Genomic DNA, 15,377 nt, shown 5'->3' with positions numbered 1-15,377 from the left:
CTTTTATTAATAACCCATAATTTAGGTACTACAAACTTCAGTGTTTTAAACATATACAAGCAATTCAGAGGCTTTCATATATTCACACAGTTTTGAAACATTTACTATTATGTAATTCAAGAATATTTCATTACCCAAAGACATTCCCTTTCTTATCACCTTCCATTAAAGTCCCATATAACCATTAATCTGCATTTTGTTTTGTCTAATTGACCTATTCTGGAGACTTTATCCATACTATCAATTAAAATGTGGCTTTCTTTGTTATGGTTCCTGTCAGCACAATTCTTTTCTAAGTTCATCTATACAGCCGTACAGTATCAGAATTTTCATTCTTTTACTGTGTTTATTCCTTAGCTGATAAACTTGTATGTTGTGTTTGATGTTATACAATTGGTAGTGCTGTTATGAACATGCACGTGAACATTTTGTGTTGTCATATATTCTAATGTCTGTGGGCATGAGTGTAGGAATGAATGGAATGGAGATGATTTGCAAATTGCTCTTCTCTTTGAAGAGTCTATCAAGCTGTCTCCCCAGCATGCTGTGTTTCCAGCAGCGGGTTTTGTGGCTTACAATTCCTCCCCAGCCTCTGCAACACTTGTGTCTGTTAATTTTCCACTTGTTATGAATGAATTGTATAATTCATTACCATTCTGAATTGTATTTCCTTACTGTGAATCAATGCTGGGCATTCTTTTATGTGCTCACCGGCTGTTCCTGTATCTTCTGTGGTTTTCCATACTAGCCTAAATCCTTTGTCCACCTCTTTACATTGGATCCTTAGTCAACAGAGTTTTCTGAGCATTCCTTGTAGAGTTAAGACAAAATCTTTATCAGATAAGATTGGGGAATAATGTCCTTATGAAGGTTGTCTTTTCACATTTTTGTTAATGTTCTTTGGCATAAACACTAACTCTTGTTCAAGCTCCATGGATCTGCCTTTTTTCTTATCTGTGCTTTTGGTATTATATGTCCAATGAAATCATCATCAAATACATGGTCTCAGACATTGTCCTCTGTTTTAAGACTTCTATAGCCCTAGCTCCTACATACAGGTCTTTTTAAAGTTAATTTTGAGTAGAATATATGAGGCCAGATTAATTTTTACATGCTCTATTAGTTTTTCTGTCGCTGTGATAAACACCACAATCCAAAGCAACTTGGGGAGGAAAGGGTTCATTTCATCTTACAGCCTACCGTCCCTCATGAAGGAAAGTCAGGACAGGAATCTGGGGGTAAGAACTGAAGCAGAGGTTATGGAAGAGTGGTGCTTACTGTCCTGCTTCCCATGGCTTGCTCAGCTACATTCTTATACAACCCAGACCACCTCCACCTGCCTGGTGATGCACCACCAGCAATGGGCTGGGCCCTCCCATATCAATCATCAGTCAAGAAAACGCTTCTCAGGCCTCTCTACAGGCCAATCTGTTGGAGACAATTTCTCAATTGAAGTTCTGTCTTCCCAGATGACAGGGGCTGAGGTCAAGTTGATAAAAGCAAGCAAGCAAACACACAAACAAAACCTAGTAACTAGAACACGTACATATTCACTCCCCCCTGAGCAACCTGGTCTCTTATCCTCAGAATAGTTTAAAAGCCATTGACCAGGGGCTTAGAAGTTCATTCCTGCATTCTCATTTCTATCTGGCTAATCGATAAAATCTCTCCTAATGGCAGGACCATGTAGTTTTTATTTCTGTAGCTTTGTACGTCTTCCCATAACAAGAAGTATTAATTCTCTAACTCTGCTTCTCTTCTTTTCAAGACTGCTCTAACTATTCTGAATCCTACACATTTCAACATGAAACACAAAGGTCTGGCTTATTAACTTTTGCAAAACAAACTGTCATTTTGATAAGGATTTTGCTTAACCGATAGATCATCTGGGAAGTACTGCTGTCTTAACCATAATGTCTACCAAGACATGAACATAGGGGCTTCTTCCCACTCCCTGAGGTCTTCTTTAATTTCTTGCAATAATGTTTAATTTTTAGTGTGAAAATGCTGTAATTTTCTATCATTAAAACCTGGTATTTAGAGAGGAGCCAATAATACCAAAATCTTTATTTTCAACACATTAACAAATAAAATCATTTAAAAAATAAAAATAACTCATAAAGTATCTTTTATTTAATGTTAAATACAAATACTAAGAATCATGGTATTTTCAGAGCTGGAGCCAGCACCAGGAGTAGAGGAATATGTAAAGAATAGTACCCCCCAGAAGACCTCAAAAACACATGAGGGTTGTCCATGAAGCTCGGAGGGGTATGAGGAAGACATTGTGAAAACAGTGAAAATAAGGACTAGAATACTGTGTCATGACATGAGGTACCTAGTCTTTTAAAACTTATGAATAGAAACATCTAGGGCCTATGAGGAAATGTAACAAAACACCATGACCAAGGCAACTTACACAAGAAAACATTTAATTTGGGGCTCACAATCCAGAGAGTTAGAGGACATGATCATCATGGGTAGGAGAGCATGGCAGCGGGCAGTCAGACAGTCATGGAGCTGGAGCAATAGTTAAGCACTTACCTCTTAAGAGAACTACTTCCACTAGGTGGTGGGGGCGCATGCCTTTAATCCCAGCACTCGAGAGGCAGAGGCAAGTGGATCTCTGTGAGTTCAAGGCCAGCCTGGGGTACAGAGTGAGTTCCAGGAAAGGCACGAAGCTACACAGAGAAACCCTGTTGTAGCAGGAATCTTAAAGGTTCTTATTAATAAAATCAAACCCGAGGCGAGTTATTGGGGTCCATGCTGGTAGATCAGAGAGACAGAACAAACCACAGCTATCTCACCTTGCCGGATCCTCAGCTGGTCTTGTCTCCTCAGACTGGAAGCTTCTGTGTCCTCATCCCAATGGCTCTCAGCTGAACTGCTGCTCAAAAGCCTGAATGCTTAACCAGCCACATGCTTAACCAGCCAAATGCTTAACCAGCCAAATGCTTCTAGTTTCTCGTCCTCACGCCTTATATATCTTTTGCTTTCTACCACCACACCCTGGGATTAAAGGCTGGCTTTCTGGGATTAAAGGCGTGTGTCACCATGCTTGGCTATTTCCAATGTGGCCTTGAACTCACAGAGATCCAGAGGGATTTCTATCTCTGGAATGCTAGGATTAAAGGTGTGAGTGCCACCATTTTCTAGCCTTTGTATCTAGTGGCTGTCTGTTCTCTGACCCCAGATATTTTTATTAGAGTACACAATATTTTGGTGAACACAATACCACCACACCCTGTCTTGAAAAAAAAAAAAAGAAAGAAAGAAAAGATAACTACATCCACAAGGCAGAGAGAGATACCAGGAATGCTGTGGGCTTTTGAAATGTTAAAGCCCACCCCCAAGGACACACCTCCTCCAATAAGGCCATACCTCATAATCCTTCCCAAAACAGTTCCACAAACTGTAGACAAAGCATATGAGCCTATGGAGACCATTCATATTCAAATCAGCACTGCCTCGAATATGGATTATAATACACATTTTTATAATAAGAGATAAAGGCTTAATTTGTGAACAGTATTTCCCAAATTTAGATATTAACAAGATTTGTCTTCAAATAATTCTAACAGCCAGGTGTGGTGACACATGCCTTTAATCTCAGCACTTGGGAGGATGGATTTCTGTGAATTTGAAGGCAGTCTAGTCTACAGAGAAAGTTCCAGACCAGCCAGGACTACCCAGTGAGATCTTGTCTCAAAAGTAAATCATTCTAATGAATAATAAATCACACTAGATTTTATGTTTACTACTTGAGTTTCATTATAATGACAAACATTTGGCCCAGAAAATAAATTATTTAAGCCCAACATAATTTGGCAACCAAAAGGCAGTAACTTCCTATACCTGTTACAAATGCCAGACACCACCGTAAGATTTTACGCACAGTCCTCTATCCCTGAATAGGTCCTTCAGCAAACACTCATGGTGCACTTAGTCAGACCTCCTCCTCAGAGAGCATGCTTCCTAAAAGCTTTGGAGTAACTATCCAGAAGGGAAGTACTTGATATGCTAAGAACTTCATCCCCTCCAAATCTCAGAAGTCAAGGGTTGAACATCCTCCTCCACTCCTCCAACAGACACAGAATGTTAAAGAAACATCAAAGTCTATCACCATAAATCTGTGAGTGAAGGGATGTAAGAATATAAGCAGTAGAGCTAAGATGCCGGGGTAGGCAGGGAGATGAAAATGTTAATGCAGATTGTGGGGATGGAGCACTTAGGTCACCCCAGACTAGAGAAAAGGAAGGTATCTTGCGCTCTTATTCTGAAAAGGTACCTTTCCTCAAAGTCCACTGGTTTTTTTTTACCTGCTCTTTACCACCTCAATGTCTTTCTCTCTTCTTTGAGAAGTTCCTAATCAACCAGAACTTTCTCCTTATTACAACATCATGAATAATTCCATCTAGGTAACTGCCCACTGAGTGCAATCTAAGGAGAGAGAACTAACACAGCTGTCTATGTATGAATGAGGGGGTTTAAGGAGATGTGATGGGCTTCTTGGTTCCAACCCGATGAACGCTAATAGTGTGTTGTAGTGGGCCTGTAATAACATGACAGTGCAGACGTGAGCTGGCCCAGTCTTTGGGAAAGCAGTGTGCTCCAAGCAATGACCTCCTAAATGTCTATCCTTTCAATTATCCAGAGCCTTTTCTGCAATGCTACCTTGCAGGTTTCTCCTGTGGCTACACACTAGGCCACACTTACATATACTCACAGGCACATGATTGCCATGTACACAGCAGCAAAGATGACACCCCCACAAGTAAACATCAGACTATAGGATTTTAAGAAAAAGTAAATCAGTAGTATCCCCAAATTAGATCTCTAAAAAAAAAAAATCCAAGTAAACTCATGGACACATTTAATGACTGTCTAGAAGGAGTTAGCTATGGTTTGTGAGTCAATTCCAGCACACTATAGATAGATAGATAGATAGATAGATAGATAGATAGATAGATAGATAGATAGATAGATAGATGGATGGATGGATGGATGGATGGATGGATGGATGGACGGATAGATAGATGACATTAACAGATACAAAATAAGCATTATATGCTACTGGATAAATCATATCCATCCTTTCATATACTCTCTATGTCGATTTTTGTGCTATAATAGCCAAGAAAAGCAGCTACCTATGACACAGGTCATATGGCCACAAAGGCAAAAACTTGCCCCTATAGGAAAAGTCTACCAATTCCTAGAATAAAGCATCAGAATCACAGACTGCCAGCAAAGAGTAGTCCTAACCTATCATGTTAGAGCACAATTCAATCATTACCACCACCCTTTCCGTTATCTCTTTTTTCAGGACAAAACATGATTTTTCCAATTTGTTCACTTACTACTTTGGGTTAGCCCAATAATAATACCATCATATACTTGTGTACGTAGAAAAAACACTTATATGCATCTATTTCAGCCTAAAAGAACATTGTGCATGAAGACAGCATTAACTCAACTCAATGAATTACTAAAACCAAGACCATGAGGACGGGGGGGGGGGGGGGCATGTTAGGAAGGTTCTGGGAGCCATAGAACAGAAGCAGGGTGGATATGATCAGGACACACTGTATAAATGTATGAAATAGTAAATTAATAAAACTTAAAGAAAAATAGTACAGGTAAACTTGGCAATGAGTTATAATACTGCAGATTGGTATACAAAGACCTTAGCACATAGGAAACTACTACAATGCCATTATTCTCAAATTTAATATAAATGTATAGTCATCACAGTCATGGCATGTCTTTTGTTGGGTTCATGGGTCTGAACCATCTTATGATTTGTGCTGGTTTTCTTCTACCCCACATAATTCCCCCTCCACGAGCACCAAGGGGCACTCATTTCTTCCTTCTCTCCTCATCTACTGAAGAGTCTGGACTCTAGTAGAACACACCTGGGAAGCCACAGGCAGGCTGTGAAGACTCATAGGAGGTCTTTCAAAGTGTGTGGGGAAGAGTACATATCCTGTGTGTGAACAAATTCTCAAAGCCATGGAGGAAACTAGATAGAGAGGAAGATTCCAGAAGCAACATGAAGACACTGGTACCTGTAATGCCATGGACCTAAACCCTGCCCCCCAATAATAGAAAGGGTAGAAAGAGGAAACTGATGGGAAATTCTACTGAGGGAGAAGGAACTGAACTGAATCCTTCTGTCAACCGACATGGAAGATGGCTGCCCTGTTGGGCTTCTGTTTTTCACAGCTGTTTGGGATCCTTCTTTTTAGAAAAGGACATCTTGAAGGAATCGGGTGCATTCTAAGCTCCTTCCATTCACTACTTTATTTTTCTTTCAGTATTTACACATAGCAAGAGATGTAGGCTGTGGAGGTAAGTGGGAGGGAGTGGGGCTCCCTCCCACTTACCTCATAAAGTTTTTCTTCATCCTGACAAGCACATACCTCATTTTTGAACACTTCAAGGAATATAGGCACCAATAAGTAACTAAAGTGAAGCATGCATCTGTGGTTATGTTCCCAATGGGATCTGGACAGAAGATGCCCCTGGAGATCAAGAACTAAGAGGCCTTGTGAAGTATAATCAGAGAATGAGAAAAGGGTAGCATTTGAATTCTTGGATCCCAAATACAAACTGAATTTAAAATATGAAGGAACAAATGAATTTCTTTTCTCCTCCTCCTCCTCTTCTTCAGTATTTGATAATGTCTGATACTAAAGATCAGTGGGATTTCCTCAGATAGTGCAGAACATGCGGATTACAAGCACTGAAGCCTGATGGCAGTGGAAACATTTGTGTTCCTTGTGTGTGTATGCATGTGTGTATGCATGTGTGCATGTGCGTGTGTGTGTGTGTGTGTGTGTGTGTGTGTGTGTGTAATATATTATAGATATGTAATTTATAAAGCAGGCTTTTAGCTGTATGGAATGGATTGAAGCTAACCTATAAAGGAACTACCCTGAAGCAGAACTCTTTTGAAATGCCTGTCCTCTGGGGGATTGCTTCTTCTTTGGTTTAAATGCAGACAATTTAAAAACAGTGTGCACCTCACAATGAATTGATGTGTGGGTGTGTGTGTGGGGGGGGATACTAAGCCCTTTCAGCATGGATTTTCTTCTTAGAAGATGTAGATTTACATATAATGTAGCAAGAAAACAAATATACAGCCTTTATGAGTTCCCTGGCCACATACTGAAACACTGGATTTCAATACAAATGAAGAGAAGTGGCTGAAAGGCCTAGAGGTCATCACAAAGATTTCCTTCTACAAGTGTGTAGGTGGAAGACCTCTGCTGCTCGTCATCCCACGTAACAGAGGAGTCAATGACATTTTAATGTAAAACTAAGAATGATTCCATTCTTCATAGAGTTTAAAGGCCCTTTGGGGTTTTAGAAAAATCAATGCAACATTTATTTAAAGCAGCACTCAATGAAACAGCTTCTTAAATCCGTCACCATGACTAAGAAAGCCAATTTGATATAACTCCACGCACTGCCTCAGGTCCTTCAGTGGCAGGACAGCAGTACCTTCCTTCTGTTCCAGAGCATGCTTTACCATGAAGGGTGCATGTAACAGTCAAGAGGCCTTGACAGTTCAGCAATATTGAGACAATCTTTAGAATTTTAGTTAGAGAACTGTCATCACTACCAATATGCAGAAAGTCAAGGGTCATCTTCCTAGGAAACTGTCAACATTTGTTTCAATTTATGTAATATATGCAACCTATGACCATTTTGCAGGGAGAACTGCTTTCCTCTCGGGGCAACCGTTGACAACTGCAAGGAGCCTTTCACCTCAAGGTCACTGTTCAAGATTGGATTTCTAAAGAAGCTACGGAAGGATTTCTATCAAGCTATGATACTGGCCCTCCCTGCAAATATCTCTGTAAAATATGAATTGCTAAAATGGCCATGCACATCATCAATTCACTGAAAAAGAAAATGATTTACAGGAAGACTTATGACCTAACTTCAAAATTACCAGAGAAAAAGAGAGAGAGAGAGATGGAGCCATCTGCTCCTGACACGGTAATCATGACCCTGAAAAGCTGGAGAGAAATCAAAATGAACTCAAGGGGAGCTACAGAATAAATGTCCCTTCCCACCACACTCTTCCTTTCTAGGCTAGAGACTAGACTCCCCCATCAAAAGCAAAACACACAGCCAACATTCACCGTTTCAATGAGTTCACAGACAGATAAAATTAAAACCTTGTTGGCTTGAATGTTTTGGAGGTAAGTTGGACACAGCATCACCTGCTTCCCTACAACAGGGACCAGGCGAACCTGCATCATATTTCAACCTGGAAGAGTACCCTGAGGGGCTCCTTCCTATGTACACTGATATTAAGGTTTTGGCTCAGTGGTATAGTGCTTAGCTGGCCTATGTGAAGCTTTGAGTTCCATCTCTGGCAATGCAAATAAATACATGGATGGCTAAATCAATAAATGTGAAATCATGTTTATCAAGCATACAAAATAAATATATTACACTCACATAGTTACTTATATTAATATTTTAGTGTTCAAAGTACAAGGCAGCTGGGCGGTGGTGGCGCACGCCTCTAGTCCCAGCACTCGGGAGGCAGAGGCAGGTGGATCTCTGTGAGTTCGAGGCCAGCCTGGTCTCCAAAGCGAGTTCCAGGAAAGGCGCAAAGCTACACAGAGAAACCCTGTCTCAAAAAAAAAAAAAAAAAAAAAAAAAAAAAACACACACACACACAAAAACAAAAACAAATTTTGGGCTTGTATTCTATTTAATACATTTATTTTGGAAGTATCTAGGATCTAGGTGAGCTACATAATCTTAGTTGTAAAAGAAAGTTCATATATTTGTTTTAACATGGGGGCCACATCCTGAAGACTAAACCTATGTTACAAACGATTCCCCAGAGCTGTAAAAGCACACTATCTCCTACCCAAAGGTCTCCAGCAGCTGTCTACTTCAGCTCCCTCCTCTATCTGTCCAGAACTGAAACTATCCCGACAACCACCTTTCTCCACCACCCGTGGCCTTTCACGGCTTCCTATAATAGTATGCTCCTCACACTTTGTATGTTTCTGTAGAAAAGGAAGCCTTTCCTTTTACACATTCCTTGTTCTACCCTCTGATTCCACCTTGATACCCACTCAATCGGTCTGTATGGAAAAGCGAGTGGACAGAGAGTCTTTCCTGGCAGAGTCTCTGGAAGCCCATGTGGCTCCTGTGTAAGAGCTCAGCGGCTGCTGTAGTCACAGAACAGCACTGCCAGCTCTGCATTCCTTCACCACCTCCCAGGAATACACTTCTTATCCTCCAGTCAAACACACGGACATGGAACTTAGTCACCAGAGCCCATGAGACAAGGTGGCAGACAGCATTCAACACTCGAAATTCTTCCTTAAAACTGCCTTCCAGGTAAGTAAGCGAGTGAAGGCACTTGCTACCAAGCTTGGCAAGCTGAGTTTGATCATTGGGACAAACATGGTAGAAAAGGAGAAATAATTTCCACTTGTCTTCACACACACATACACACACACACACACACACACACACACACACACACACACACACACACTGGCATGCACACACTCATATATATACACACACTAAATACATACATAAACATATGTCTTTTATTTTTGAAACATTGCCTTTCAAGGAATTCAATCTTTGTTGGCTGGTTGTATGTTCCATGTTATGGGGGAAAGGTGTTAGTTTATAAATTAAAGTCCCAGACATACCTTAACTTTCTTACTCTGTAAAGTACAAGAATCCCGCTCACACGTTACTTCCAACACCCCAACGAACACACTTGCCCAAACAAGAAACATCAACTCTTCAAGTCATGTCTGGGATGCACAGACATGGGATGATAAGCACACAAAGCCATTTAAAATGTATGGTTGGTGTTTAGAAAAATGCATTTAAAATATCAAATAAAATTTTATATTACAAAGTAGAGTGAAAACTTCTGTTAATTTCTAAAGTCAAACAAATTCAAATGAATTTTGAACTTAACATAGCTGCATTTTTGTGTGTAATATACAGACCTTACATGCCTACCTCTCTACAATTTTGAAGCTAAGTGGAACAGCCTGCCAGTCACTACTTGAAACAATTGCCTTGGTCTCTCTGAAGCGCCTATCTGGGTTGTGTATTCAACTCATGACTTGGCACACATCTGTGCCATGAAATAAAGTAAGAAAACAAGTCATAAGAGATATGCAACAAAAATGATGAGATAATTCTTGACAATTGATTTGTCGTTGGATTTGCTTTAAAAGCAATTATCCTTATCTCTACTAATTCAGAATTGATTCAAAGCAATCTGGGGATAGAGGCATAGTCTGACTCTCCCAGAAAGTCTGAAAACTTAGATACCCTTTAGAACTACTATCAATTGTTGGGGATTTAGCTCGGTGGTAGAGCGCCTGCCTAGCAAGCACAAGGCCCTGGGTGCAATTCTCAGCTCCGAAGGAAAAAAAAAAAAGGACTACCATCAGTCTGGCTCATTTAATGATGCAGATGGCCCCATCACTCTTCTCCAATTGCACATCTTCAGAGGCTTGCCCCACCATCTGACCTAAGGTAGCCCCCTATCAGGGCCTCTATTAGTATTTTCGTCCAGGGTTTATTTCCCATAAACAATTACATCATTTGTAGTGAACGAATAGTTACTTTTTAATTGTCATTTGACCCTCCAGGAGAGGTAGACAACAATCTTGTCTGGTCCGTCTACTGCCACCCCTCCACCTCCACTGTCATGCAGTAAAACCCTTTGAATGAAAGTTGGCTCTGGGGCCTTTTCCAATCAACAGAAAGCATTCTCCACAGAACTCTAAAGTGCTAAGTCATTCACATCTTAGAGCTATCAGAGACCAGTCCTCTTTTATGTACTTAAAAAACACCGGAGCTTCACTGTCTTTCCCAAGATAACTTTAGGAGCACAAGTTTGGGATGGAGCCAGGGTTTGACTTCCATCTTCCTGTCTCCCTCTCCAGGTGGCTTTCCAAACTAAGCTGTCATTTCTCCAGTCTTCCTACAGGATGTATGAACGATGTCGAACACATGGGCAAACCCAACTCTCTGCTTCTTGTCCCATAAACTGCCTTTTCTGTTGTCATTCTTCCCAATATGATGGAGAAATGACCCAAGACACTGAACCCTGTGAAGGAAGCTGACCCGTTCTATCACATGGAGGAGAGAGGAGACTCCACTATAATCCAGTCCTATTCCACAGTGACTTGGAAGACCAGCTGTGCTGCCAACACAGTGATAGCAGAGTCTGTGTTTTCATGACAATGCCTGACAACGACCTGAAGGAAATGTTTTCTCTTCTGGTCCCATCACACATCCACAAAACGAGTGAGTGTGATGAACAGTCCTTGTACATACTTTTCTCAAAGAAGCTACACTTTTGGTTTAGGGAAGTCTTTTCTTCTGGAGGGGCTGAACATCAGAGGCTCAAGTCAGTGTCTTCTGTGTGCTAGGTACATGATCTCCCATTGTGCTGTAAACAGTGGTTCTCACCCTTCCTAATGCTGTGACCCTTTAATTCCAGTTCCTCATGCTGTGGTGACCCCCCAACCATAAAATCATATTGTTGGTACTTCATAACTGTATTTTCCTACTGGTACGAATTGTAAGGTGAATATCTGTGTTTTCTGATGGTCTTAGGTGACCCCTGTGAAAGGGTCATTCAGCTCCAAAAGGGGTCATGACTCACAGGTTGAGAACTAGTGTGCTATGCACTCAGCCTAAAGCAGTGGTTCTTAACTATTGGAAAACACATTTCTGATGGTCTTAGGAACTGAGGCACTGCTCAGTAGCAAAATTACAGTTATGAAGTAGCAATGAAAATAAATTATGGTTGTGGTTTCCTAAGACTACCGGAAATACGAGTTTCTGATGGTTGTGACCCACAGGTTGAGAACCACTGGCTTAAAGGTTAGGTTTAAACTCAAATGACCAAGAAAAAAAAGTATACATATACACATACACACATGCAGAAAAATTATCTGGAGTGACATAAACTCAAGCATGTGTAATTAACTGCAGTCACAGAGTCCTATGGAGTCACGAGTCACAAGCTTCTACAGAGTCCCTTTGCTTAGACATTCCCAGCAGTCATAAAACTCAATTAGTGTGTACTGTCAGCAACTCAAGAAGAACTATTTACAAGCAATAAAAATGAAGCTAGTTGGGCATAGGGGTATGTACCCACATTCCCAGCATTTAAGAGGTATAGGCAGAAAGGTCAAGAGTTCAAGGTCAACATAATGAATGAGTTCAATGTCACCCTAGGCTAAATAATGAGTTCTAGGCCATTGTGGGCTACAGGCTTTATGAAACCCAGTCTCAAAAACAAAACAAAACTGGACCAAAAACATTTTTTAAACATAATAGTTTGTAGTCAAAATCAGTGACATTCTTGCCTCTGGAAGAGTTTTTAACTACTTAATAGACAGATAAATTCTACACAGCATTTAATTCAATAGCCCCAATATTCTCAGTTTCCACTCTAATCACATAGAATTAGCATATAGATTTCAATATTTTAAAAAAAACCCTCATATTTCATTTGAGGTACTACAGGGAGAACTCAGACTAGATTTTTTTAAAAGTTATTTGTAATTTAAATAGATATTTTTAAATAGTCCTTTTTAAAATGGACATGGTGTTGAACACAGTTAAAGGAAATAATTTAGTGAAGAAAGTCTCCTTGTTTTGCATGGAGACGTTTCTTTCGAGACACCAGCCAGATACGGAAAAGATGTTTGCTTAAGCGTTCAGAAACAAATGTAGCCACAGTTGGGGCTCTGGTCTGAGCAGGAAGGCAGTAGCAGGAGGTGACTGACTGTGCTTCAACACATACAAAGCTAAGTCACGGCACACTCTTCTGCCAGTGCCAAAATCGGATGCTGTGGGGAAAAAGTAACCTTCAGCTCTATTAAAAATGGGAGCAACAGGAGTTGATGACACATAAGACTTGTGTTTGACAAACACCAGCACCTTCATAGGAGTGTCTGTCATTTTCTCAGGAATGAAAAATAACACGTGTGCCCATACGAACTGCCAACGAATGCAGAATGAAATAAAAGTTGAGACATTTGAAATACAAGTTTGAAAACAATAAATTGAGCATGCTAATTTTTTATTGCTCTAAAATGTATCTCAATTGCCTTATTATATTGCTTTCATTATTTTTAATAAATTGTTACATTATTTCAAAAGTTAAATGTATTACCTTTGTTTGCTTATATGCATCAATCCATGTTAAATAATAGTAAGATAATTTAATTTCTGAATAAAGCACAGTGTAGTTCTCTGCCTCAGACCGTGGGAAGTGCACCTACCTGCGCTGACTTCCTTTTCCTCCTCCTCGATGCTGTTTCTGATGCTGTCATACTCCTCATCAATAGTCTGATTGCCACGCATCTGAGACAAAATTCTGCGGGCCTTCTGAGTCTGTCCTTTCTGAATGAGCCAGCGAGGGCTTTCGGGCAAAAAGAGAAATCCAAGGAACTGTATAACGGCTGGAATTGCTGCAAGTCCCAACATGTACCTGCAATAAGAAGTATACCGACCTTGTGAGATTGTTCTAAGAGCACTGAGTATATATATCCACTGTGGCATCGAACAGCATTGAGGACGCACTTACCACAGAGTCTAACAGCCCCGAGTGCTCGCTCATTCAACAAGGAATCTAAATACATGGAGCACATACTTCCCAGAGTGTAACAGCACTGAGTCCGTGCTCATTCACAGGAGTATAACAACACTGAGTGTGCATACTTCCCAAAGTCTAATGGCACTCAGAGTACACACAACAGAGTCTGACGTCACAGAGTCCACATTTGCACAGAATTTGACAGCAAAAACACACATTCCCGAGAGTACAAAAACAGAGTGTGCACACTCTCTGGAGTCTGACAGTATTGAGTCGCATACTCCCCAGAGAACCTCAAATGACCGAGTCCAATATAAACACTGGGTGGACACTCCCTGAAGTCCAACAGCACTGAGCACATATGTACCAGGCTTTTTATTTGGGGCCACCAACATGACATAGAGACTTCTTATTAGTTATGTATGAATGCTCGTCCTAGATTAGGCTCACTCCTGGCTAGCTCTTTTAACTTAAATTAAGCTGTCTCTTTATCTACCTTTTGCCTTGGGACTTTTTACCTTCTTTCTGTCTATCTTATGTTCTCTGCTTCTTATGCCTGTCTATCTGGAGGCTGCCAGCTTCTTGTCCCTGGCACGTTCCTCTCCTTCTCCTTGTTGTCTTCTTTCATTCCTCTCGAGCCTAGATTTCTCCTCCTGTTTATTCTCTCTACTGGCCTGCCCCGCCTATCCTTTCTCCTGCCTACTTTTTGGCCATTCAGCTCTTTATTAGAGCAATCAGGTGCCTTAGGCAGGCAAGGTGAAACAAATGCAACACATCTTTATATATTTACACAAATGCAACACATCTTTTCATAATTAAACACACAGCCTTACATCATTAAACAAACGCAGCATAAACAAATGTAACACACCTTTACACAGTTAAAGTAATATTCTGCAGCAGAAACAAATGTAACACATCTTTGCCTTATTAAAATCATATTCTACAGGATACATATTTACAAAAGAGTCCAACAGCACTGAATACACACTCACCAGGGTCCAACAGCACTGAATACACACTCACCACTGAGCCTAATAGTACTAGTGTGTTCTCATTTGCCAGGGTCCAAAAAACACTTAGTGTGTACACCTTGGAGTCTGATATAAATAACTGAGTGCACACTCGCCAGAGTCTAAAAACACTGAGTGTGTACTCCTTAGATTCTAACAGCATGACGTGCACACTTACCATGGAGTTCAACAGCACTGATTGTGCAGAGCCTAAAAACACTGATTTGCACTCCTAAGATTCTAACAGAACTGAGTACACAGCACAGAATCTAAAAGCACTGTGTGTATAGTCATTCACCAGAATCTAAATACACTGTGTGCACTCCCCCAAAGTCTAACAGCTCTGAGTGCACACTTGCCGAAGAGTGTAACAGCAGTGAGTACACACCACAGATTCTAACAGCACTAAGTGCTCACTCATTCACCAGGGTATAAAAAAAGGACACACCACTGAGTACACACTCACCAGAGTCTAACAACAGTCAGTGCACACTTACCACAAAGCCTGAGCACACTGAGTACATTCTCACTCCAGAGTCTAACAGCCATGACTGCACACTTACTTACCAGAGTCTAAAAACACTGTGTAAGCACTCTCCAGAGCAGTGATTCTCAACTTTCCTGATGCTGCGACCCTTTACTGCAGTTCCTCATGTTGTGATGACCCCCCAACCATGAAATTATTTTCATGACTACTTCATAAATGTAATCTTGCTACTGTTATGAGTTGTAAT

General features: G+C 40.6%; 1 protein-coding gene across 1 annotated transcript in view; it reads right to left on the bottom strand.

Annotated features, from left to right (window-relative positions):
* The window catches only part of Slc2a13 (solute carrier family 2 member 13), a 308,559-nt gene that overhangs the window by 213,290 nt on the left and 79,892 nt on the right, over positions 1-15,377 (bottom strand). The window contains exon 3 of the mRNA XM_028869258.2: positions 13,317-13,525. Within this exon, the coding sequence (XP_028725091.1) occupies positions 13,317-13,525 (209 nt within the window). The remainder of the gene's footprint in view (positions 1-13,316; positions 13,526-15,377) is intronic.

This window comes from Peromyscus leucopus, chromosome 20 (genome assembly GCF_004664715.2).
Source record: "Peromyscus leucopus breed LL Stock chromosome 20, UCI_PerLeu_2.1, whole genome shotgun sequence".
NCBI lineage: Eukaryota > Metazoa > Chordata > Mammalia > Rodentia > Cricetidae > Peromyscus > Peromyscus leucopus.
The sequence above is the reverse complement of the archived record's forward strand: the minus strand, read 5'-3'. Positions and strand labels throughout refer to the sequence as shown.